Source organism: Strongylocentrotus purpuratus, unplaced genomic scaffold (assembly GCF_000002235.5).
Source record: "Strongylocentrotus purpuratus isolate Spur 01 unplaced genomic scaffold, Spur_5.0 spur5_scaffold_9, whole genome shotgun sequence".
NCBI classification, from domain to species: Eukaryota; Metazoa; Echinodermata; class Echinoidea; order Camarodonta; family Strongylocentrotidae; genus Strongylocentrotus; species Strongylocentrotus purpuratus.
The window spans coordinates 17,577,747-17,604,161 of NW_022145615.1; the positions used below are offsets into that span (position 1 = coordinate 17,577,747).

A 26,415-nucleotide genomic window follows, 5' to 3' on the forward strand; every position below is an offset into this window, starting at 1 on the left:
TCTTCACTTTACCCCAGACCTTGTCGTCTCGTCAAGTGTCGTGCATCTATTTGAATACAGGAAGAAAAGCAAACATATTACCATGACGACCGAGAAAAGCACACATTGACTAATTATATGCATTTTGAAACGACAAATGAAATAGTTGGAGAAAAAAAAAATCGATGACGTTTTAATTTATTGGCATGAACGGAATTTTCCTTTGGCTTATATGATTCGTTTTATTACTTAAGACGTACCTTCAACTATTTCCTACACATTCCTCAAGGATATTTGCAAATAGAAATTTGTTTGTTTAAATATGGTTGGGGGAAGTTTGAGTGTGTTTTATATAAGAAATTTAGGTCTTGCAAAATTTGGATTTACTTTCATTCCATTTAAAACGAAGAAAACAAGCTAAATAAATGATGTGTCTCCTCTAATTACTTTGTTGGTATCTTCATTTTCAACTAAAAAATTGCTTTTATAATGACTGATACTAAACAAATATACTTGTAATATTATAATTCGTTCTTTGTTTGTACAGCTTGACGTATGTCTAGACAGTAATGATTCACTAAACCTGTATGTCAATACACGTTATCATGGTTATGGGTTATATATGACTTTCAGTGTATTTTACATTTTTTGTATCCTCACAAGAAACATAGCTAAACTAAAATATCCCATAGGAGGCGCATTCTTTAGAACGAATTTGACGACGACATATTGGCCAAATATGTCTAGACATTATAAAGATTCAGATTTCACATGTTGCCTGGATAATTCACAGATGGAAATCACAGAGAGAGGGTGCGGCATTTTCCTTACCCTATATGAGGCCCCTAAAGTTGACATGATTATTTAAAATTAGTTCATGTAAAATTTCCCTATTTAAAAACTTCGTAAAATGTAATAGTTCTGCTTCTCAAGGATATTCAAATATAGTAATAATATAATACATTCAAACATGTTAATGCATGTTCTGCTTTAAACTACAGACGCCTGATAGGGGTGGGTAGGCCTAGAGTACTAAGCCGCAGGGTTTTTAGTTTCTCGAGGGTGGAGTCAAATTATATGCTTTTTGCAAAGTCTTATAACCCTACAGAGCTGATAAAGTGTTACCAAGTATTTGTAACTTGTATTTTTGTTGTTGTTATTTCTGCACCGTTTCATAATTAGTGGGACTATACCTTTGTGAAATGTGCCCCGATGATTCCCTTGGCTACGTACGCTATCGCCGTGTCAGAGGTAGTACATGACCTTATACCTGCATACACACTATTGAAAAACAAATATCAAAACAGGTGAACCAATAGTCTCAATCAACATGACTACGTAAATACATTTTGATGTGTAATAAACCAAAGACAAATTACAGCGATATCTCTTTGAAAAAAAATGTCCTAGACCAACTAAAAGAACACACAATGTATTTTATTTTGATAAAGAAGTGTACTAAATACACAAATAAATTTTCATTAATGGGGTGAGATCATTATTTCATACACTGATTCTTGACAATGTGCACACACTTTTAGAATTACATGGGGATTTTGAAATTACTTAGGGGTTTCTCGAAATGATACTATAAAACAATATGTGCACATTATTAATTTGTGTCGATATCCTCCATACCTTTGCAAAAGGTGTATCGTAGAATCGAAATCCCCCAAAGTCTATGTAGACAAAATGCTATGATGCCCTTACTTGAGATTATAAGCGTGTTCTTTGTTCTTTCTCTCTCTCTCTCTCTCTCTCTCTTTCTCTCTCTCTTTATTAATTTGTTTAAACAATTCCATTTGGGTTATATTTGTTAAGTGTATACTTCCCTTTTTGATGTTAGTCAATAAAATATTGTATTGTTAGAAGCGTCATTTTTGCATTGCTGCAATTTCTTCAACCAAGCCCTCCCATTCTCTCTCTCTCTCTCTCTCTCTCTCTCTATCTGTCTCTTTCTCTCTTTATTAATTCATTACACAAAATAATTTGGGTTATATTTGTTAAGTGTATACTTCCCTTTTTGATGTCATTCAATAAAATATTGTATTGTTAGAATCGTCATTTTTATATTGCTGCAATTTCTTCAACCAAGCACTCAATGCAAGTACCATTTTCACAAGCACCCCCTGTATAGTATTCTTATTAAAGTCCCGTGCCCATTCTTTTGCACTATTCCTATACTTTTGTTCGATAAATCTGAGGATATTATGTGTTTTTCTAATTACACTTTAATGATGTTTAATTATTGTATTTCAACAGCAAGAATGAAAATTGCATATATTAAGTGTTGTTAAGAAGGGTAAGTCATAATGTTTGTCCTACCTAGCAACAACTAATGTATGCAATTCGCATTATGACTTTTGGGATACAATAATTCATAACATAGGTGAATGATATATTTTTTTAGCAGCTGTTTTTGCATTTATTGAAAACTAACAACCTAAATATTCAAATAATATTGATGATATAAAATCTAGTTGTTTTGCATAAAATGTACAACTAAAAACAAAATACAGAGATGTAATCGACAACTTTGAAGTACGTAGGTAAATATAAAAAAAACCTGTATAAATTAATGTAGCGGCCAATTATCATAAGCATGAATGCTTGAGTCGAAAGCAGCCGAAAAAGGGATGGTGGCGCATGACGCTGTTACAATGGAGTGTCACGTATAATTCGTATTGGGGCAATTTCCAAAGACTATAAATTAAATTTCGAAATTGCGAAATTACGAAAATGAATACAAGATGCATCTGGTATTTAAATATACATTTCACAAGTCTTTCTAGTTTGTCCTAGCCGGGATCACAAATGACTCTGAATAAAACCAAACTTGAGTGATGGAGTCTTGGTCGTTGATAACAAACAACCCGAGAGGGAAACCTGGGCATTTAATGAAATTTGATGCAAAGAGGAAGTCAGCGTAGCTAAACTAACATTTGGAAATGGATACTGATACAAGATTAAAAAGACACCATTGTTTACACATACAAAACACACATGTTGGCCCAGTGGTGGATCCAGGGTGGGAGCATGGGGGCCGCCGGGCCCCCACCCCTTGCAAATTATAACAAAAGCTGGTTAACAAAATTTTACCTTTGTGTTTTTTTCGCTCAAGGGGGGGGGGGGGGGTGTTGAGTAAGAAAAAAATAGTGCTCACTACCCCCCCCCCCCCCGTTGAGCAAAACAAAACAAAAACAATATTTTTAGTACTCACTATCCCCCCCCCCTCCCCCCGCTCTTTGATTCGCCGCTAAATATTTTCTTAGTTGAAGCAGAAGCACATCATCCTTACCTGAATCTAAAAGCAGCAGAAAGGAAGATATTTTGAATAGATTATATAATTAAAAATAGGCACACAAATAGATAAATAAATATATAATTTGATAGATGGATGGAAAAATAGATGATAAACAGATTAATACGTAGGTGGGAATTAGATAGAAAGATAAACAGACAGATAGAGAAAGAAAAAAATAGACTGGAGAAGGAGAGAGAGAGAGACACAGAGAGAGAGAGAGAGAGAGAGAGAGAGAGATAGAGAGAGAGAGGGAGAGGGATGAGAGAAAGAGGTAAAAAGGGGAGGGGAAAGAAGATAGGGGTGATAGGAAATTACACGTGAACAACATCCCTCACGTATTTAAAAAAAAGAGCCGGGGCAATATTGTTTGTTTGTTTTCTTATTTTAATTCTAAGTTTTTAACACTTTTTAATGTTTATTGCTTGACCAAATTTTGCCTACACAAAAAAAAGGCTGCATAGAAAACCTGAATAATAGATGGTTTAACCCGACGAGTGTTAATTTCTTCTGTGGGTGTTTGACGAGGCCAAATAATGTAATTAAAAACATCTTCATGGTACATCCCATGCCGAGTATAGCCTTGTAAGTTTTCGTATTCCCTCTTACGATGTAATGCTAAAGGCACAAGAGGGCGCGATTGAAAATCTGCTTTCCACTACCATCGATCTCAAAGTGATGCGAGAAAGTTCGGGGAAAATAATAACGCAGAAAATCATTTACGACTGGAAAGTAGACTGTGTCCTTCTTGCCCTGCCCACTTTTTCGGTCGCTCTCGCTCTGCAGCTCAGCTGAGCAGCCGCTATACACGTGTGTTGCACTCGCGTCGGATACTCGCTCCGGATACACACAAAGAATCCTTGATCTCTCACATATATCGCAGTGAAGATTGCAGTATCATCCTATTTGCTCAAGGAGGAGGAGAAAATAAGATGGCTACTTCGGAGGATGCATCCTTACCTCCAAGCACATCTGCTGGATTTTCTGATGCCCTGACTCATTTCTTGCTGGTGGTAGTTGGAGAACCATTAGAGGAGGATTACATCGATGTGATCTTGGCAGAAGTCGAGAAAGGTTTGTCAGATTCCAAAATAAACTCTCGCATCTATTTCACTTTCAGCTAGACATGTAATGTAATGTGTCACGTATGTATCTGTGTATGGAAAATGTGCATATTGTTTCATGATGTATGAGATGGTGATCATGATGATGAGCTGGTGATCATGATGAGGAAATGGTGTCTCTTTCATCATTTTGTAATTCAATATCTGGTAGGATCAGATGGTAGCCTACTGTAGTAATTGCCAAGTTGTGCTGTCAATAATGGAAGATGGTGATGGTTTTGTATGAAAGTGAATGGTGTTGAAGATGGCCGATGATGGTGATAATTTATTGCTCGTAAATCCACCATTGGCAAATGTGAAATGATGATTGATGGGATAGATATCTCCATCAAGGACAAAACAAATTTGATACAAGAATGGAAGGCCTACTAAACAAAATTGAAGATATTTGACAGCACTCCTCAGCTACATTCCAAAATGAATGATATAGATAATGTTCTGTTTTTGTGGACAACTGGACACATTATGTAATGAATAGTTTGATGCATGTATCTGTTCATGTACACATACACTGTACATGTACATGAAAGTGAGAGTAAGTGCCTATATGGTGTCAAAGATCTTATGAATAATTCAGTCTTCATGCATTATCTTGTTGGTTGCTTGGAGTTGGAATACTTTCCCCACTTAATGAGATTAGATATTATTAGATATATCAAGATATTTATGATCGTAATTCAGAATTTCAAAAACCATTTTCCCAACAGTTTTTATGATACAACAGTCTATTGGGGAAAATGAGTACCGGTATGGTAAGACCGGTCACTCAAAGATTTTTACTTTTTTGAGCCACTTTTTGATCATTTTGTAGTGCAATTTTTCAGGGCTTCAATGCTACACAATATCACAGACGCTGATAATACGTAGGGCCATGCATCTCAGATTTGGCAATTTTAAAAAACGCCTTTAAGAAAGGTGAAGGCATAGACTTCTGCTATTGCAGTAGATACTTAATGTCCAGAATAGGCAACAAATCTCTTTTATTGAATTTACTAGTATGTACAATAGAATATTATGTATACAGGTGGACACTTATGCTCTTACTTTGGTTGCGGTGGGCCTCTCAGGCATAACAAAACCTCTGTTAATTTTATATTAAAAAAAAAAGGTGATATTAACCCTGGTGTTGAAAGCCTTAAGAAATAGTAATATCCCAAACTATTATCAACTGAAACTCTTTCAAATGTAGTTTATGTGTGATTGTAAAATTCTTAAAATGAATCACACTAGTTTTATGTTAATAATCCTGTTCTAAAAACTACAAAGTTTGATGGGGAAAGTGATTAAAATGGAATATGACATTCTTAGGAATGCCATGATTAAAACAATTATCTTGACAGTGTGCCAGTTGGGTTAATGACATTACTAAGCTTTGGTATATTTTAGTTTGCTGCAAACATTAAAAGAGAAATTAGGTGTAAGTTGGCACAACTGAATGTAGGCAGTTTGGTTTAAGATTCTATTTCCGTGCAGATAACAAGTAATAGATACATGTAAGTCTAAGTTAAAGTCTACGTGCATTTATTATGTGAGATGGCTTACAGTCATAAATTTTATAGTCTCGGTTTCCCATGCAATGCCACACGTATCATTCTTGAAACCGTTCTTTGTTCTGGCGCTTGAGATAAGTTACTTTTAAAATTGAGATATTTTCAGATGAAAGGTTATAGCAACTGACATTGACCTTCTTCTTTGTATGAGACAAGTTGCATCAAATTAATCTTCTTATTGTAAATAAATACAAAAGCACAAGGTTCCAATATGAAATGCTATCACCGATATGCTGCCCTTCTTTCTTACTCAACAGTAGGTTCATTTACACCGTGACAACAAACATTTTTTGAGAACTCATTGATTTTCTTATTACCATTAACACTACTGAAAAACCCATGAAAAATCATCAAAGTTTGCTCATACCCATTTTGGGGTGAATATTACACACGTATGCGGGACTTATCGGTGCCCCGCATGCTTCAGCGAAGTTTCCTTTACATTGCAATTTAACAAAAAATTGGTGAAACTTCTGCAGGCGTTTAAAAAAAACCACACTCTAGAAGTGGGTTTTTGGTTGCAGTGTAAATGAAGCAACTCAGTGATAGAGTTACAATATTACACTGGCTATTCTCCAAATCTCGGTTAATACAAGAATTTACGTTTTCCTGTTGGGAGATTCTAATACCCGACTTCCTGTTTTGGCCCCTAATTTTCTCTCAAAGGCAATTGATAGAAGTGGGAACATAGTTGGATATCATTTGTAGACATCTGTGCTGTGTGTGGCAAGGCAATGATTAACATGGAAGAGGAAATAAAATAAGGCCATTGTTTGCTTTACTTTCTTGTAATTGAATCAGTGAATCTCCTTTGATTTGGTTCAAGAACAGTTTAAATCAGGGGGCATGGTCACATTTGTTAATGGGTTAAGGGGAGGATAGGGATAGAAGATATCAAATGTGTAGTTATTATTGTGATATTCTGAAGTGATAGAGGGCTAACCAGAAATCATGGTTACTTAATAATTTGTTTCAAATTGAAATGAACAGTTTAAAATCAAAGTAAAGAACAGTGAGAGAATTGTGGAATTTAAAAAGTGTTGAGGTGTTAACTCTTGTTGCATTTCTCCGTGCAAGGAGTGCACAGAAAAGAGGAATTTTTAATAACCTGTTAATAGAGATCTAGGTAATGTGCTATTATTTCATTATTGATGTGTATTTATAGAGAGTAAATCCTATTTTAAAGTCACCTTTGAATTGCTATCCGCCTCAGGACTTCGAGGATTATGCAGTTGAAAATTTCCAAACTTGACAAGCTTGGAAAGTCTGTCTTTCTTTGGTTCTTTGATGAAACAATACAGAATCTTGATAGACCAATACCAAATCCAGTCAAATGTTATTCCAAACGTAAGATGAGATGATATGAGTCATTTGTTGTGCATCTCTGAGTTGCATCCCTACCACGGTGTGGCTACGAGGGGGCCCCCGAACCGAACAAGTGAAAAACATACAGAGGGCAGCTAGTGCATGGCTGGTGTCTGAAGTGTAAGCAGAAACTTGTGTTACATCTTGGATGTGGGCCAACCTTCCAAATTCTTCCACCCCTGGGAAACTAGTTTAAGCAATGTCGAGGGGGGAAAAGAGCGCCAAATAGGTCCGATCTGTTCAGTTCATGCTGGGTTTTGAAAAGTTGTATTACATGTACTTTTTGTTTATTATCACATTATCACATTCAGGTGAACATTTTGTTTTTCCAAAGTATGAGGATGTGCAATCCTATGTTTCTTTGAATGACTGCCCCTTGCCTTCCCCCCTACCCGTGTAGTAGACTGTTATACTATTATGTTTCAAACTTTCAATGTATGTATGTTTTTTCTCCCTAACACCTGATTAACAGCCATTTCATTCACTTGCTATGAATAATGGTATCTCTAGTTGTTTCTATGTTGGGAAAGCCTCTGGCGAGCTTTATCATTGTCAAGAGAAAGTTTGGTTAAAAAATTATGAATAGAATTAGTAAATGGGTCTATTTGATGGTTTCAATAATTTGATGCATAGTTTTGATCAAAGACTTCTCTTGAATGAAAAGCCTGGGAGAGGCTTGCCCAGGCTGACATAGCAACAAATAATGTATGCAAAGTAAAATTCATCCAAATAGCTGCATTTCGCATAGCAGGTGAATCATATAGTTGGTAAGCAAGGGTTTGGGAGAGAAACATGCATAAATTTAAATGATTAGTAAACAAATGCATGTGCTATATTTAGTTCTTTGTTTACTCAATCTCTGTTGTCTCTTGAGAACCCTTCAGTTTTCATATTATCTCTCTGTTGCACATGAATGAGGAAAAGTGAAACTGAGTTATGATAATCTATTTGAAGCCAGAAGGCAGATACACTTAACTCTGTGTACAATGATATGATGTGTTAACGCCCTTCTGGCTCATAACAGATGAGATATTGATGTTACTCTTACTTAAAGGTAAAGACCAGTTATGCTCAAGCGATTGCATTGTGAAAGAAACGTTGTGGAATCGATCAGAAAAGGTTGATCATCTAGCATCTAGCATCTAGCATCTGCAAGGTTCTGGAATCATCAAAATGATAAGAAATTTGGCCCATTCTTCGTAAAGTTACAAGCACTATACACAGAAAGATGTAAATGGGACTACCCTATATCTCTCACAAACCATGAGAGAAACAAATTTACCAAATATATGAATTAGTAGGCGGTTTCCCGGCAAATTTTTTATCATCATGTATTAGTCAAAACATATTCTTTCACATGATTGGTAATAAGAGCTTCCATTTCATTTTTTGAAATTGGGGCGTTTCCAATACTGGTCTTTACCTTTAAGGTACCAAAAAGTAAATGCTAATAATATTTCACCAAACTGAGCCCATTACTCTTGTGAATGATCCTCTCTCAAATCATCCATACAATGATAATGTCAATGTGATATTGGACATTGAAAGTATCCTTTGTTCCCATGCTAGTAATTGTTCTCCAAAACCTATGAAAAGAATGATCATATTTTTTACATTGTGTGTAATGCACAGTTGCACACTGAAAATATAATTTTGTTTCATTGTGGAGAGCACGACCGGCATTACACACAGGAAATAATTGATAGTCATGTTCGTTGGAAAGTGATTTGAAACAGACCTGGAGAAAGTAGATTATAAATGATGAAAACATGCGTGAGTGAAGATGAATGGTGTAGCGCTTCGCTGGACTACAAAGGCATTATATGGAAACATCTGCTTAAGCAATGGCATGCTTGACTGGTTTACAATCTGTGGGCTTTTCAATAAAGATCCAGTCTGGGGTGCAGACAATGAGAATAAAAGCCTTATTATTTGAATCAACAACTTGAGTGTGCGCCTTTCTATGGCACACAATAGCCCCGTGATCCCAAGGACTTTACAGCGTGACTCATTGGGCTACCCTTTCTAGATGTAAGCTTTATTCCTAGACTCCTTTATTGCGTGGCCCACACCTTTGTGCCCTTATTAATCAATGATCACTCATTCTTTATTAGGGGATTATTTAAAGAAGAGGGGTTCATGTGGTCATAAGTAGGCCACTGGTGACCCTAATTTGAGGTCATGGATACTGAGGTAGACCATGGGAAAAGAGCTTAAAATCGCCAGACACCCTGTTTTAATGATCAACTATCCGATGTATGCACCCCCCCCTCCCATCCATTACAGCTGATGCTATGCTATGGGTTTGCAGGCTCTTGTTAATATTGTTAATGAGTGAAAAGTCTGCTTTAATTTCTCATACAGATGAACGAAAATGAAACTGATCTTTAAGTGGATCTTTGGCAAGGGGTTGGATTGTCTGGACTTTGTACTACAGACTGTAGACCTACAATACAGTATTTAGTTTCCTCTCCAGGTCCAGCCTTATAACAGGGCCATAATTTGTGCCCTTGAACATACACAAGGTACATGATTATAATTTACAAATGCACTTGCATGTACTTCAAAGACCAAGTGAAAATCAGTAAACGTAGAATTGTCTCTGTCTATGTAAAAATTCAATTTTGAAGCTGATGCATTCATGCCTGTGATTATATTTACTCTAATTTTAATGTTCTTATAAACAGTGATCAATCAAACTTGTCATGCTTTGTTCTTCTTTGTAATGTCCTCTTGAGTCATTAATGAATTAAATAGACAATGCCAGTATTTGTACATGTCAGGCTTGTCAGCATGTTTATATTAAAGATAAAGACCAGTTATGGTCTAGGATTGCATTGTGAAAGAAACGTTGTGGAAAGGATCAGAAAAGGTTGATCATCTAGCATATAAGTATCATCAAAATGATAATAAATTTGGCCCAGTCTTGGTAAAGTTACAAGCACGATACACAGAAAGATGTATATGGGACTACACGAACATGTGACGTAAAAGTCTGTCCCGATTTTTATGATGTTACATGCCATATTTAGAATATTAAGGCATTTGAAGAGCCATGCTTTTAGGGAACATCTTTTATCTGGATGTTCTTCCACACTTGCAATGATGATATCGCTCACAAATTAGTTTTCACCTTTTTTGCAGAACTCAACCTTCTCTTTAAATTGTCAGCATGTATATTGAGATAGTTGTTGGGCTGGATGCTTGGATAGGAATGTTACATGATATAGTGATAATATACTTCCTTGTTCCGAAGTTCAATGTGGTTAATATGATTCATTGCTGCAACCTAACCTTTAAGTGATGAATTATGGGATTAATTTTAATGCCAATCTGCAACTATGATTGCCAGCAATTCTTGGGCTAAGCTTCTAGCTATTTTTAGTCTGAAGCTGAAGGATGTAATGAATCCTGCAATAAAAATCTGACATTTCATTTGTAGTAATTGATGGAAATAAGGAATTCATTTTAAATAATTTTGAGTAGGAGATGTAATTAGCCTGTGGGTCAATTGAATAGGCCTATATATGTAAGATATTTCAGAACATGAAATGTTGGCTTCATATTTGATTCAATTACAACTATATAACATTTTATAGACCGTTGTGAGATCATAAGCGTAATAAGGAAAAAGTGTTGAAGAGCATTAAATACCCTATAAAATTGCACAGACAGTATGCATGAATTATACACGTTTTAATCACTGTCATTTCTGATTAATAAGAGTTCTTCAATTATTTGTTTCTACATCTGTAGTTTTTTCTTATAATGCTTCTGCTTAGTCATACAAATTGTTTGAATTTGAAGCTTATATAGTAGTGAAAGTGTTTAATGCAATGGACATGAACTTTTTTGAGTATTTATAATATTTATAATGTCAATGATGTATTTTTTCAGAGTTTTAGTATCATTCTACATTCATATTAGAACTATATTATCTTTAACCAACCTTTCACCCCGCCCTACTTTTAGCCCATCTCTCTATGAACTATTTGACTGATATTGGTACCCTATGGTGTTTAGTATGAAGGGTATGGGTACTGTCAATCAACAGCCAATACATTGGCTCCACTCTGGCTGGTAACTGCTGACAATTGGCAACTTCGCCACTGTCGCTAATGAGGATTTGTTAGTGGTTTGATGAGGTCATACCTTCACCTGTCTTATATACAGGCTTCAGGGCGATATCTGACTCATGATAATATGTTTTTTGAAGTGGCTTTTGTTCACTAGCAAACCCCTTTTGTTTCTGCGGTCTTTGCCGAAGCATCAGCAATGCCCACAACCTTTAAATTGAAGAGATACGTGTGTTCTACTTCTTTACATCATTTTAAACTCTGGGAAGATGAGCAAACTTTGTCATGCAAGTTGCAAGACATTGAAGAAACTTTCCATGATCATTTTATTTGATTTGACTACACAAGCCTAAGCTTCAGCTTTGGATAAACTTGTGTAGGTCAATATGGGAGGACAACCACCATTTTGTAATAAGGGATCACCCAAACCTGAAGATTAGTTCAACAAAATGACAGCCATTAAAATCCAAACAATATGATCAGATAATGTGCTTTGTGGTATTCCGGTGATATAGCTATTTAAAAGTATCAGTTACACATTGCAGGGGATTGTGTTTTTTCATACAAGCTACACAAACATAACCTAGTTAAATTTGTATGGAGTATAACACAATCCAATTAAAGCCAAGCAAATACTAAAGTTTAATGTTTGATATTCTTGTGGTCATCAGCAGGGCTCTGTACCATTAAATCAATCAGATTGTGTAAACAGTTTTAATGTACATAGTATGTTTCGGTTATATCATTATTTCATGTACATGTATATATTTCATAACAACAGAATTGTTTTAAGGTTAGTGCAAACCAAGAATACTTCTTTATGATTTAATGTTTGTTTACTCTTAGTGATTGATATATTGACATAAATTATGGTGTATTGAACATTGGGGGGGGGGGGGGGGGGGGACCTGGATTAGCTCTTACTATTTATTGGCTCCATGTAACAATTATTGACATGCTGGAATACAATAATCTTGAATTTGTGTGTGTAATAATGAATGAATAAACAAACAAAGAACTGAGAAAGCAGATGTAGATTGAATCAATAGGATATCAAGGAAGTAAATGTTTATAGATCTTATCGAGGGTATACATTTCAGTTTCACAAGCTAAGAAACCTGGCTCAGAAACAAAAGTTAGGCTTTGGGCGCGTTCATGCTTGATTTTTGAAGGTAGAATGAGCGATCTGAAACGCTCATCGTGATCGCAGTTCCACGGTGTACTGTTCATGCTTACTTCTCTGGCTCATCCAGGCAATTCTCCTTGTGTGGCCTTAATTGGTCTTCCAGCTGGATTCGCAAACCTTCACTGTGCATGCTACGTAGACCCACTAGAGGTCAGTGCGTCGACCCCATTTAAACGCGTTTACAAATTGTAAACGCATCTTTTTGTGAGTTTACGATCGGCGATCGTGATCGCCGTTTTTCGGTGATTCTACAAAAGTAAGCATGGACGCAACCGTGTTTTAAACTAAACGTGTAACAGATGCCTGATTCTGGCCAGAAAAAGTGAAGCATGAACACGCCCTTAGTATAAGGTTGTGTGAGTTTGCTTGATATATATATTGACCCCTGTTTAGTTGGGTTATTTCTCTTCTAGGGCAAAGGGAAGTAATAAAAAGCATAAAAATTGGAACTTTGAAGTAAGTTTAGCACCATGAGAATACTGCTAGCCTGGACAAATAATGTTTGGTTTAACAGATTTAGAGCTATATGGAAGCCTTCTCCTTCAACATACTTTTGTGGAATATCTTTGACTTATAAATGCCTCTTAATGCAAACTTAAAATTCTATTATAAAAATGGGAGTGTTAATTCTGTAATTCTATTGCTATGAAGTGAAATAAAACGCAACCTCTCAAATTATCGTTTGCTGGAATGCTTTTTAAATCTTGCAAATATATCATCATAGTTTCATGTGAATTTTGCGCAGTCCACTTTAAGTGACCACCAAATTATGCATTTGGGAACCTTTCAGTCTACCAAAGTTTCATTTTCATCCTCATGTAATTGGACTCGGTAAGTAAGACTGATGTCTAGCATTTTGCTGAGATACGTGTGATGATAGACGAGGAAACTAGATGCTAAAAAGGTGAAAGTTTGAACCTGACGTGTCGGTTTTGGGTGAGAACACAACCAAAGAATTCTTACCCACAAACCACTCTTGAACTAACTGTAAAATAAGGAGGATTAACATAATCCCGAATGTGGTGTACTAAGGGATTAATCTTGTCTGAGTGATTAGCTGGTAGGATTATAATCCTTGCAGGAAACAGTTATATGCTGAGTAATATAGGATTACATTCATGAGTACATGGTGTACCCTCTCACAGCAAAGTTCTGGATGGTTTCCAATAAAGTGTGTTTAGAAACATAAGTAAGTAAGAAAGGCTAGATACCAATATACATGTAAATACATGCAGAGTGTCATGGCTCAAAGGAACTCTCTACTATAATAGTACTTATTATCTATTTTTATTTTACATACTTGAGATTTCTTTTATGTTAATCTTGTTCATGTGATCTTGCATTTCCCCATAGGTTTAATCATATCACTCTTTGTTGCTTTGTATTCTTGTCCTGATCATGTTAAAATGTTTGGATGTGAAAGTAGTTTAGAAAGAATTCGTAAGCGAGAGCAGGAGATCATGGCGTGTTTGTTGGGGGAGGGGGTGTGCATACATTGTAGGATGATAATTAGAAAAAAAAGAAGGTAGGATGGGAATTTTCCTTCACGCATGGTAAGTTTGACATCAATATTTATTACCCTCCTTGCTCATGCTATTACATGTCCCTGATGATAGGAAGAAGATCAGTAGGCCTGTCTTCATCAGCTCGAGTTTGCCAAATAACCCGCTTTTTTCAGACTCAGGATATTATCCCGAAGCTCGAAATTGCGTCTCCACCAGACCGATACGCTCATCACAAACTAGCTTCGTAAGGGGCGCAAATTAGCCCGCATTTTCCCAAATAGCAGGATATTTTGGAAACAAGACCAAGATTCCTTGGGATATTTTCTCAACCAAATATCCCGCTAATTGCAACTGCAGGTTGATGAAGGCGTAAATTAGCTGGATAATTTGCATTCAGGATAGTTAAAATGGTGGGTTTTTTGGCAAACTCGAGCTGACGAGGATGGGCCTAGTGTGGATTGGTGGAAAGGTGTTGCAGACAGGCAGGATAGGAGGTTTGTTTACCGAAAGGAAGCAATCGGAATGACCCTTTCCTCAAATTGATACCAAAGGATAACACTAATACTTCCTCCTGCTTTTTCTATCCCTTAAAAAAATAGACAATTTGTTTGGGTTTTAATTAGCTTTCGCTGATATAACCAGGTCCTGAACTGCATTCTTACACAGGCTGGATGAAAAGATAATGTTGATGATGGTGATATCAAAGGTAGAAGTTACACCCAGTAATTGTTCCTTCCAAACGGTCACATTAGTTCAGTAACTCTTTGACCGATGAACCAGTAGACAAAAGCCCTTTCTAAATGCCGTCATCTACAGCAGTAAATGAAGTGCAGGGGAAATCCTTATAAAATTGGTTGATTGTGAGTTCATGTTGCCCCTTTTATGTTTTCCTTTTAAATGAAAGTACAATGGCCTTTTACTTTCAACGATACTCCCCTAAATTTTTTGTGAAAAAAAATACTGTGAATGCTCAAAAAAGTGACAGCACAAGGTAAGATTTACCAAGATTACCTTGTCCTCCAAGTAAGATTTAGAGGTCCTCCCATGTTCGTCTGAAAGCTGTCTTGGACAAATAGACTTGTTTACTAATTTATTTTCATCGTAAGTTTGTTTCTCCACCTAATCCCTGTATCGTTACCAGCCATTTCATTCACCTTCTATGAATGATGGCATCTCTGTTGATGGAGTTCACCTTGCAGACATTAGTTGTTGCTATATCGGGCAAGCATATGGTGACAAGCTTTTAAAAAATATTTGTCGAGAGAAACTTGGTGATTGCTAACACATTTTAGGTTTTGTTTACATCAGAGGTATAGGTGTCAATTAAGGCTAGGTGACATCAATATCATATTTCATATTATCACCTAGCCCTTACGGCTAGACTGGCTCGTAATGATAATTGACCTAATTTATCCTGTACCAGTACGTTACCATGGATACCATGGAGATAGATGGTGTGGTACATGTGCAGCGTATATGGGGGGGGGGGAGGGTAGGAGGAGTTAGGGGGGAGGGGGTGGGAGATAGAGGTAGGGGAGGGAAAGAGAGGGAAGGAAAGAGGAAGGGAGATGGAGAGGGAAGGATAGAGAGAAGGATAAAGGGATGGAGACAGGGAGGGAGGGAGATGGAAGGCACAAAGGGAGGCAGGGGAGGCAGGGGGAGGCAGGGAGGGAAGAACGGAAGGAGGGGTAGTCCTTTTTTTATCTCAAATGTGTGCTTGTCTTTTTCTGTCAAGTAAACTGAAGCATTTTGACTTCTAGTAATCATATTCATATCAAGGATATGCAGTCGATAACCTACACACGTCCTATCTTGGATGTTCTGCATCCCTGACTTTGATGGGCAACTCTTTCCTGTGTAGACAATTTGAAATAGGAGATATCTGATGATTGAGAGGAGGAGGTGGTACTGTCTTTGCATGGCTTTGTTAGAATTCAAAGGCCTGTCCTCATCAGACCGAAGTTGCAAAATAACCTGCTATTTTCAGACTCTGGATATTTTCCCGCAGCTCGAAATTGGGTGTTCACCAAACTGATACCTACATCACAAACGGGCGCAAATTAGCCCGGTATTTCCCAAATAGAGGGTTATTTTCGAAATAAGACCAAGGTTTCTCAAAATATTTTCTGGACTAAAAAGCCAGCTAATCGCAACTGCGGGCTGACGAAGACGGAAATTAGCTGGCTACTTTGAGGCTAGTTGAAAAATTGCGGGTTATTTTGCAACTTCTGTCTGATGAACTCAGGCCTCATGTGCTGAATAGATTTCCCCTTTTTTCCCTCTTTTATTTTGCTGAGAGGCAGAAGGGCATTATATTATTTTATTTTAAAAATATCCAATCCTTCTGGCTTTTTGCAGCCAGTTTTGTTGTTGAATTGAAGTGCACGCTTGTATTTCCTTCATGAATACAGATTCTTATCAGACTCTTAGCCCCTGGAGTTTGCAATGAACTGATGCTGTGGATAGCAAATGAGTGCCTCGCGATCATGAGGCCATCCTCTTTCTAAATTACTAATTTAAAATTGATTAGGCTGGGTAGCAACATTACAGAGATATAAGAGCAAGTGCACTGTGGTGAGGCGCCCCTTGTTAAGTACTGCCGCTAATTGAAAAAATTAAGTGCTAGCTACAATGACATTTAGATTTTCAATATCATTGCGATTTAGTTATTGACGTCTGCAATTTTACAGTGAAAAATGATAGATGTAGTTTCATTTTTTTCTTATCCAGAAAATTTGTTGTGGATTTACACCTAGGTAAGAAATGTTTAATATGAAAATTGTTGTCAAATTAAATCCTATAATAAGATTCGAAAGAATGAAGTGACATATTCACAATTATTTTTACTATCTGCAGTCACATTTTGTAGACTTTTACATTCCTATTCTATCTTCATTAAAGAATAGAGAGAAATAAGCGCTTGATGTTGAATTATGAGTAGGTAAGAGAGAGAGAGAGAGAGAGAGAAATGGGGTGGGGGGGGGGGGGGGAGAAAGGGGGCGGGGGAGAGAGCAGGCAAATGGCTGAAGGCCTGTATAGAACTGAGAGAGGGACACACACACACACACACAGAAGAAATACACGCAAGATGAATGGTAGAGGGGGGGGGGGGGGTAGGAAGAGAGAAAGGGTTGAGGGGACATGTGATAATTTCTCACAGACCAGTCATTAACTGGATTGGATGCTACCATGCTTGTCATTTTGGATTCATATTTTGATATCACATTGTGCTTTAATCCTAATTGAATTCCTTGTTAGTACATCTTCGTGGGGAGTGGGGAAGCATTCAATCACATGATCTAGGACAAGCAATGGACTGCTGGATGTGAATAACAGTTTCTCCAGCAACCCGTAATGAGCAGGAAATCCATTCATAGATGTCACAGGCATGTTACACTGTCTACAAAAAGCTCCGACAAAAGGGACAAATTAATGTGCATTTACTTATGAAATTTTAATGTAGAATAACAAATCTTTCTTCACATTACTTGCTGGTGTTTTTTCAACAGACAAGTATGTGTATTTTTATTCTTTGTGCTGCAGAAGATATCTCCTATCACCATTTGTTTTTTTTATGTAGATGCCATAACTCATTCCTCTTTTGAAACCAGATTCCCTTCAGTTGATTTGGTAATTTATCACAGTAAAACTGATTCTTAAATCAAAATTAAGAAAAATATAGCAATTTCAATAATTGACAATATTTTTCTCTGAAGATTAACCAACACAGGCATTAGGATTTTGATGTGTAGTTTGAAGTACGAAATAAGCAAAAACTGAAATGAAATATCACATCAAATATTCGTATTGTGATAACCCAGAGGGTGTGTGTGATGAATTCAATAGGCTAACTGAGAAGAAGATGTTGAATACCCTTGCATTACAGCCCAGTAAATGTCAATCAATGTTTACTTCGGTAAACACAGTAGGGTTGCTTGCTTGCTTTTACCGGTACGTCTTAAGCTACATGTACATTCACACTGTAAGCAAAAAACGTGTTTTTTCTCACGTTCCGGTGTTTCATCGGTAGTTGCTATAGTTGCTATAAAGCGACTATTGATAAATACAACGATTAAACCCAAATTTAAAAATACATCACTTGGAGTTTTTTTTTTTTAAATGCTTGCAGAAACTTCACTGGTTTCACAATGTAAATGCATGAACACCGGTGAATCTTTCAGTTTTTGGCCACATCACGTGACTCTGCTCTCTTACCTGCTATCGCATGTAAGGCAGCGACAAGTGGGACATGTGTGAAACTCTCCGAAAAATGAATTTTTAAACACTGACATGTTTTTTTGGGGCTGTGTAAATGGGCCGTTCCTGGTTCTCCAGACTTATGTTGAAGCACCTGAATATGACTACAGAATGTGCATGTAGCCCCAGGGAAACTTCACTTTTCATATCTCTAGCATATAAGTATTTCCATTTTAATGTCTATCTAGATGGAAAATTATCATAATGGCAGCAGAACAAGGGTAGGGCATCATTTTGTACAAGAATATACGACACTGTGAACATGACTGAAATACAAATTGACACTAATCCCTCCAACTTGAGTTTCTAGCTTTATTCGATCTTGGAATGAAAATACTATGTGCTTTCATTACACAAAAGCAGTTGGAAATGCAAAATTGCAACCTATGGTCTAGATGGCTTTAAATCATTATTTTTTTCAAACAATTCATTTGGGGGAATTAATGTTTTGTGTTTTATTTTAACATGTGGGGTAATCCCTGTACCTTGTTTACAAATCTGACGATGAAGCAAATTTTTGTCTTCTTTATGTTTCCTTTTTGTTCTATCAATGTCTTTTGTGCAAACATACTTTGTGTACTTACATACATGTATGTATGAGTCATACCTGGAGGTATTTGTTTAGTCTTAGTGGCTCTTGGTATTAGCGAGATTGTTTACATATATGAGCAAGATATCTGACTGTTCCGGTGGTTTCACATGAAGGCTTCAGATTTATGTATTATTTGATTGGAACATGCCTGAAAGCAATGAATCATGCAAGTTTCAAAATATGTGAAGGAGTCATTCACACAAATACAGGTGTACAGAATTGGCAAGGTTACAAAATCAGTTTTCGAATCAAGATTAGAATCTCACCTTTTTCAGGTGGGATCAAGAAATCCTACTTATCTTTGAGATGCTTATTAAATCTCATTGTAAACTAATATGATTAACAATGGTGATCAACTGATCATGGTGATTTGTTAATTGATGTTGTCAGTAGAAGCGATATGAAGAAAGCATTTATACATGTATTTATCAAGTGTGGACTTGGGTGCGAAGGGATTGTGACTAAAGTTGAACTGGAATTCAGGTCTCGCTTTATCTTTATGTGTGAAGTGGCCTGATATCAAAGAAATTATGAAAACTTGATTTGATACAATAGTAGTTTCTATATTGTTCACTCCTTCCCTCTTTTTCCAGTCTACATTATTTCCTGTCTTGAATTTGAGACATTAAAGGCTGTCTTTAAACAAAGCTAACCTTCTTGAACTTCAAGTAAAATAATTTTATGGAAGGGTGGCATTTAGGGTGCTGTCCTATATATGATCGTACATTATACATTTCTTTTTAACCCTTGTGGTGCTAGCTAATTTTTCCAGTGTTTGTATCACAAATTCAATTCAATGAGTCAACACATTGTATTTCAACAATATTAGTGCTCTTTAGAGTTCTTGCCAATTCACAGTTCATGAACCTACATGGATTCCTAGGAGAAAGAGAAGAAAAGTAAGCCCTCTTATCTAAAAATAAAGGAAACATTATCAATTTTTGGCAGCGTATGCTGTCAATAGGGCATTTTCATAATGTAATCAAATTTATATGCTTCGTTATAAATTGTTTCATTCACCTGTTACAAATAATTGTATTTCACTAGTCAGAATTCAATTGCATGTATATTGATTGTAGCTACATGTACGTACACTGTAGGTAAGACAGATAAAAAAGACGGATAAAAATTGTCCTACCTAACAATATAATGTACTGTATGCAATTCAAATTCTGACAAGGCATGTATAACAGGGCACGTATAAACATCTGTGCATTTAAGTGCACCAAATTTGATTACATTACAAATAATGGCCTATTGTAATGAAAGGGTATAGTTACAAAGAGCAATTGGTGCATTTTTAATAAGATGCATTAGGCCCATGTAATCAATATCCCAGTAATGCTGCAATTCTTGTCATTTTTTGCAGGTAATAATGAAGGACAATTTGGTAAAGTCACTAAAAAAACACGTATTCTACTAACATAAAAACTGTGTGCAGAGTTGCTAAAAATACTTCTGATAAATCAAAGAAAACAATTTTGCTTGGTGACAATGGCCCCCTTTAAAACCCAAGGATATTCTGTTCTTATTGCCCCATTCATACGAATGTATGATTGATAACGAGATGCTACAAGAGATAAATATGCAAAGCTCTATACTTTTCTCCTTTGTGCGTAGTAATTTAATTGGCATTCAAGCTCGTAAACTGCAGACATATCTTTTCTCTCATCGTCATGAGTCAGCCGTCTGGAGCAGTAGCCTGAGGACGTATTCCTTTACATCCATCTTCTAAACATGAAGCAGCTACTCTGACAGTAGCCAGGCACACTCCAGTAACAAATTTCTAGTGTTTCGTTCATATCCTGTGCATAGATTTGCACCAATAAGTGAAGTGATCTCATTGACTGTCGCAACTGTGTCGTGAATGGTGTGAAAAAGAACGTTTGAGTGAATTAACTTGATGATGCAAGGGGTTTCTTCTATAAATTGTATAATATAATAAATAGACAAGTAGTATAAACATAACATTTTGGATCATCCCTGCATGCACACTGATACTGTACTATGTACAATTATATGATTCATGCGATACACACTACACAGAATTAAAAAAAAAAATCAAATCCCTTTGTTTTTTCACAGGCTTATATTGATGACCTATTGTAATTTTGCTGACACAATGACCTAGATTTTAATATTTGATAGTTCTTTTTGTATTGAAGCACCTATTGAAAGGTGGTATTTTTCAGTTTAATAAAAAAAAAAAAAAAAAAAAAATATATATATTTTTAAAAATGTTTTTAAAATTTCATGATTTAATTATTAAAGTACTTCAAACTTGATAAAGTGCATAGAATTATTCATGATTCAGGCTGAGATTACGATGAAATCCGCTCTGTGAATATATACATTAAATCATGTTGAAGGATTATACCAGTATGTACAAGGGTGTTCATCAAGTGACGCATAAGAGGTTTTAATTTTATCCCATGTTTTTCTCAATCTCATGGTAATAACATGGTTCCAAATATACCCGGCCTTCCTATGTGAGACACATACTGGCACCAGGTGTGTTATGTCACATGTTCATTTCCCATTATTCTGTCTCGCCTACCACAGACAGGACCGGCCAGGAAGCAGCACTATACCGCCTGGGTGATTGGTGAAGAGGCGCTCGGGCGTGACCATACCGCGGTATCATTAGTAGAGCCTTAGGAAAATAAGCATGGTGTTTCTAATACGTCACTATCTCATGTAGATAGCACTCATAGGAGGTTGCTCCCAGCATCTTAAAGAGAAAGTTGAGTTCTGGAAAGAGTGAAACATAATTTGTGAGTGTTATCATTGTTATTATGCAATTCAGGAAGAACACCTGAAAAGCATGGCTCTTCAAATGCCTCCGTATTCTAAATATGGCATGTAACAGCATAACAATCGGGACAGATTTTTATGCTACATGTCCATGTAGTCCCTTATACATCTTTCTATGTACAGTGCTCGTAACTATACCAAGACTGGGCCAAACTTCTTATCATTTTGATGACTCCAGAACCTTGCAGTACACACCAATACTTATATGCTAGATGATCAACCTCTCCTGATCGATTCCACACCGTTTCTTTCACAATGCAATTGCATGACCATAAACTCAACTTTATCTTTAAGATGAACATGTTTGGTTTGATCAGGGTTTATCCTCTAAGGCATTAATGACAAACATCATGTGAAGAACATTACAATAGGTAGAAGCCACATCATGTGAAATGTTCATTTTGTATTGTGTTTAGTGGACATTCACCTTTTGTCTGTTTGGAGCCAGAAGGGCGGGCATCAACTCCTAGCATTTCACTTGAAATGAACGCCTCTCTGTCTCTCTTAAACTCCAGACTACTAAATAATCTTATTTACAAGGGTTCGATATAGGACCCATCCGGCTCTAGTAAGCGATGGGTTCACTGAATCCCTTGTAGAATACAGAAGAGTGGTAATAATTGTTTACAAATATTTACTTTGCTTCTAGTCGCTTTTTTGTGGAAATTGGAAAACCACTAAACTTAATAAAACAATAAATATACCATACCCTGTTAATTTAAACAAAAAATAATGCTGGTACTTCAATGACATAAACACGCATTAATTTCCAATTTTCTCCGTATTGTGACGGTGAGGCACATGTATCACAGTATCATGTTCATATCAGACTTGTATATTTGTAATAAGAGAAGGCACAAGTGATACATATATGTAGACGAGCATGGATTCATTTCAGATTCTTTCCCCCTCATCTCTCTCCCCCTCCTTCTCTCCTTCATCCCTCCCACTCCTTTCCTCACATCTTTCTTGAGATGTTGAAGCTCTCGACACAAATTCAATGCTCCAATGTAATGTAAATTAGATGGAGATCATGGGTTCTTTTCAGATTCTTTCCCCCTCATCCCTCCCCCTCCTTCTCTCACATCTTGCTTGAGATGCTCTGGACACATTGCAATACTTTGAATGTAATGTAAATTAGATGGAGATCATGGGTTCTTTCAGATTCTTTCCCCCTCATCTCTCTCCCCCTCATCTCTCTCCCCCTCCTTCTCTCCTTCATCCCTCCCACTCCTTTCCTCACATCTTTCTTGAGATGTTGAAGCTCTCGACACAAATTCAATGCTCCAATGTAATGTAAATTAGATGGAGATCATGGGTTCTTTTCAGATTCTTTCCCCCTCATCCCTCCCCCTCCTTCTCTCACATCTTGCCTGAGAAGCTCTTGACACATTGCAATACTTTGAATGTAATGTAAACTAAATGGAGATCATGGGTTCTTTTCAGATTCTTTCCCCTTCATTTCTCCCACTCCTTTTCCCCTTTATCCCTCCACTCCTTCTACAACATCTTGCTTCAAATTTTGAAGCTCTAGACACATTGCAATACTTTGAATGTACTCTAAATTAGATGAATATCATGGGTTCACTTCAGATTCTTTCCCCTTCATCCCTCCCCTTTATCCTCCCACTCCTCCTCCCACTCCTTCTCCAACATCCTTCATGAGATCTTGTTGAAGCTCTCGACACATTGCAATACTCTGAATGTAATCTCAATGAGATGTAGACCTATAGCCTGGCTTGCTGTAGCACAATGGAGTGATCTGTCTGGATGTGCACAGCTCGTTTGTATTAAAGGGACAAGACAGCATTTATGTTTAAGTCACTACATGTATGCAACTTCATCTAGGAAGGAAGCCTGATTTTAATCGTATGAAGTTGGGCATTTATAAACAATTCAAATGTCTCAAGGGACTTCACTGCTGTAACAGTATACATTTAAGTTGAATACTTTTTTTTCTTCTTCAAAACAGTATGCAAGCTTTTACTAAACTATTACATGTACATTTCATCTTTGGTGTCGTGATATACATAGGAGATATGTCACCAGACTGTGGATCACATGGTTTTTGTCCCACCGTGGCACTAATGTCCTTTGGCAAGACATTACTCTACATTTGCCACTCTCCACCCTGGTGAATTAAATGGGTACCTGGTAGGAAGAAATTCCTTGAATGCTACAAAGCGCCTTATTATGACAGCTCAGCTATGGATAATAATATGGTACTTTGTATTCAGCGCAGTAGAGTATATTCATAGTAGCTGCGCTATATAAATGCACCTATTATTATTATAATGATAAATTGTGATTGCCATTGGCATCCTCCCTATTGACCTGTGTATAGTGTTATCTTGGTATTAAAGCTACAAACTGTATTGATCTTCTCATTATATAATAACCGGAAGACTGTACTCCAAAGCCTGTATCATTATCAAAGTAATGAGTAGTAATCAGTGAAACAATCGTGACACAATGAATAGTAATGAGCTATCCCCTGGAATGTGGTATCTATAGACAAACGTGGACTGTGAAAGTACATCTGGGTGCTGACCAATCAATGTAACATTGATTTTCACCCAGGGGTGTTGTCTCTTCCACTGCTGTTCTGATCAATATTTCGTCTATGGCTGAGTCATAGGCTATCTATCATATGCTCACGCTGTTTAAACAGTGATTAAGTAAATCAATTGTATCGTTTGTTGCGTGTATTTACAGATGATCGATGTAGGCAGCAAGCAATTTACATGGGGTTTCATATCTATTTTACCCTTTAAATACCGGCATTGCTCTGTGATGCTATGAACATGTTTTTATTGACATTTGTAAAGGAGTCCCTACTAAGAAATAGTTCCATTATTCTTTAGAGTGGCCTTTACATTTCCCCATTTTTCATGGGTAATTGGTCTTTTTCTTTCTTTGGTAATAACATACATAAAATGAGCTATAATGGTACATGAGCATTTGTCTACATCAATAACCCTCTTCTTGTAATGGCCAAAATGAAACTGATTGAATGTTTGGGCAGCACAAAACATACACCATTCGATACAAGGGTCTGAAAATCAGATTATTTACTAAAAGGATTGCAATCCCTAAAGTCGATTTGACAACTAATGGTCGTTAATTTCTCACAAAAAGACATTTTCAAGCCCTTTCGTTTTGAGGGAAGTTCTAAATTAGTATTATCTTTTAAATGCCGGTGGAATTTAACCTTTTTCGTTTTTGGCCTGCAAATAGGTCATATAGTACCTTGACGAACAGTTTTAGGTGTAGCGCATATGATTGGGATGGGAGCATTCATATCTGAATGTGTGAAATCGGTGTCCCAGTGTGAAGATGTGAAGAACCTCTAAACTCAGTCAAGGAAAAGGAATGGAATTCCCTCTTCAACACCTGTCCACCTGCTCCTACGATGTGATGATGTTGAGAACTACAAGGACGTTAACTCAGTGTGTAAGATGATAGGACTTAAAGTAGTCACTAAAAGAAAATTCACGATAACTGATAATTATGGACAAATCATATATGGATGGAAAGATTTTCTCTTTAAAACCACAAATAATTTGCTGGAAAAAAAAAATCATATACACTGTAGATATCATGGAAAGGCGTAAAATGCTTTGTGGCTAGCTTTGTCTCGCATGTGACGTCACAATTTTTGACGCTCTACGGAGGACCGCTGAAGGCAGAAAATCTGGATCTCAAAATAAACATTTTTGAGAGATGATTACTGCTGGCTCCAAACATATTTTGAGGAGGAAGTTATTATATTTGATCCCCTTTGCAATGATATGAATTTTGCATCAAATCAAAACACTTTTGATTCGTTGGGTGACTACTTTAATGCCTATCTGGCTCTGAACAGGCAGTAGGATTTTATGCTCAGCTCTAAAAGGGCATTTTTTGTAATGCCCTTCTTGCTCTCATGTCTTGCTCTAATCATAAGATGCGGTGGGATTGAAGACTTATTGAAAACAAGATGAGATGTGTCTTGATCTGTGAACTAGCTGTGTAATTTGAATTGACCTTTGACATCCGAGTGAGCTGAGGGAGTTCCGCTGGGGACATGACATGATGGAGTGAGAAGCTTGGTGAAAGATGGATCTTGAGTCTTGAGAGAAGTGATTAGATTTGCAGAGTCTGTACCATCAATGGTTTTTATTTGAAAATGTATAAAGGGCCTCAGGTTTGTTGCAGTCCAAGCAGCAGTCATTCATATCTAAGCCAATCTCTGCTCTTCTGCTAAAAAAGATAAAACATCATTCACAGAATATGCGACTCTTTGATTTGTGTGTCACCTCCTCCCCCACCTAGTCTAAATTATCCAGACTGTATATATAGTCGTAGGCCATATATGCCTGTTTCTGAAGTGACCATAAGGTTGCAGTGAATGTCAAAATAGGAGCTGCTCATGCAGACTGCTTGCTAAAATCATATTACTGTTTCGTAGGTATCAATGAAACCTGTCCTAAGATTTGATAGTTTGAACAAGGAAATTATATCTGTGGTTTTACTTAAAGGCATGATATCGTTTAACAATGTTAAATCTGAGATGCATGGCCCTATGTGTTATCAGTGTCTGTGATATGGTGTAATATTGAAGCCCTAAAAAAAAAATTGCTCTTAAAAATGATCAAGAAGTGCCTCATAAAAGTAAAAATCTTTG

At 36.7% G+C, this 26,415-nt stretch overlaps 1 protein-coding gene across 2 annotated transcripts in view; it reads left to right on the forward strand.

Moving 5' to 3' along the window:
* The first annotated feature begins 4,068 nt into the window (after positions 1-4,068).
* Positions 4,069-26,415, forward strand: part of LOC575071 (microtubule-associated protein 1B) — a 49,816-nt gene continuing 27,469 nt past the window's right edge. For both annotated transcript variants that reach the window (XM_030976322.1, XM_030976323.1), the window contains exon 1: positions 4,069-4,354. In XM_030976322.1, coding sequence (XP_030832182.1) covers positions 4,213-4,354 — 142 coding nt within the window. In that variant the 5' untranslated portion in view covers positions 4,069-4,212. The remainder of the gene's footprint in view (positions 4,355-26,415) is intronic.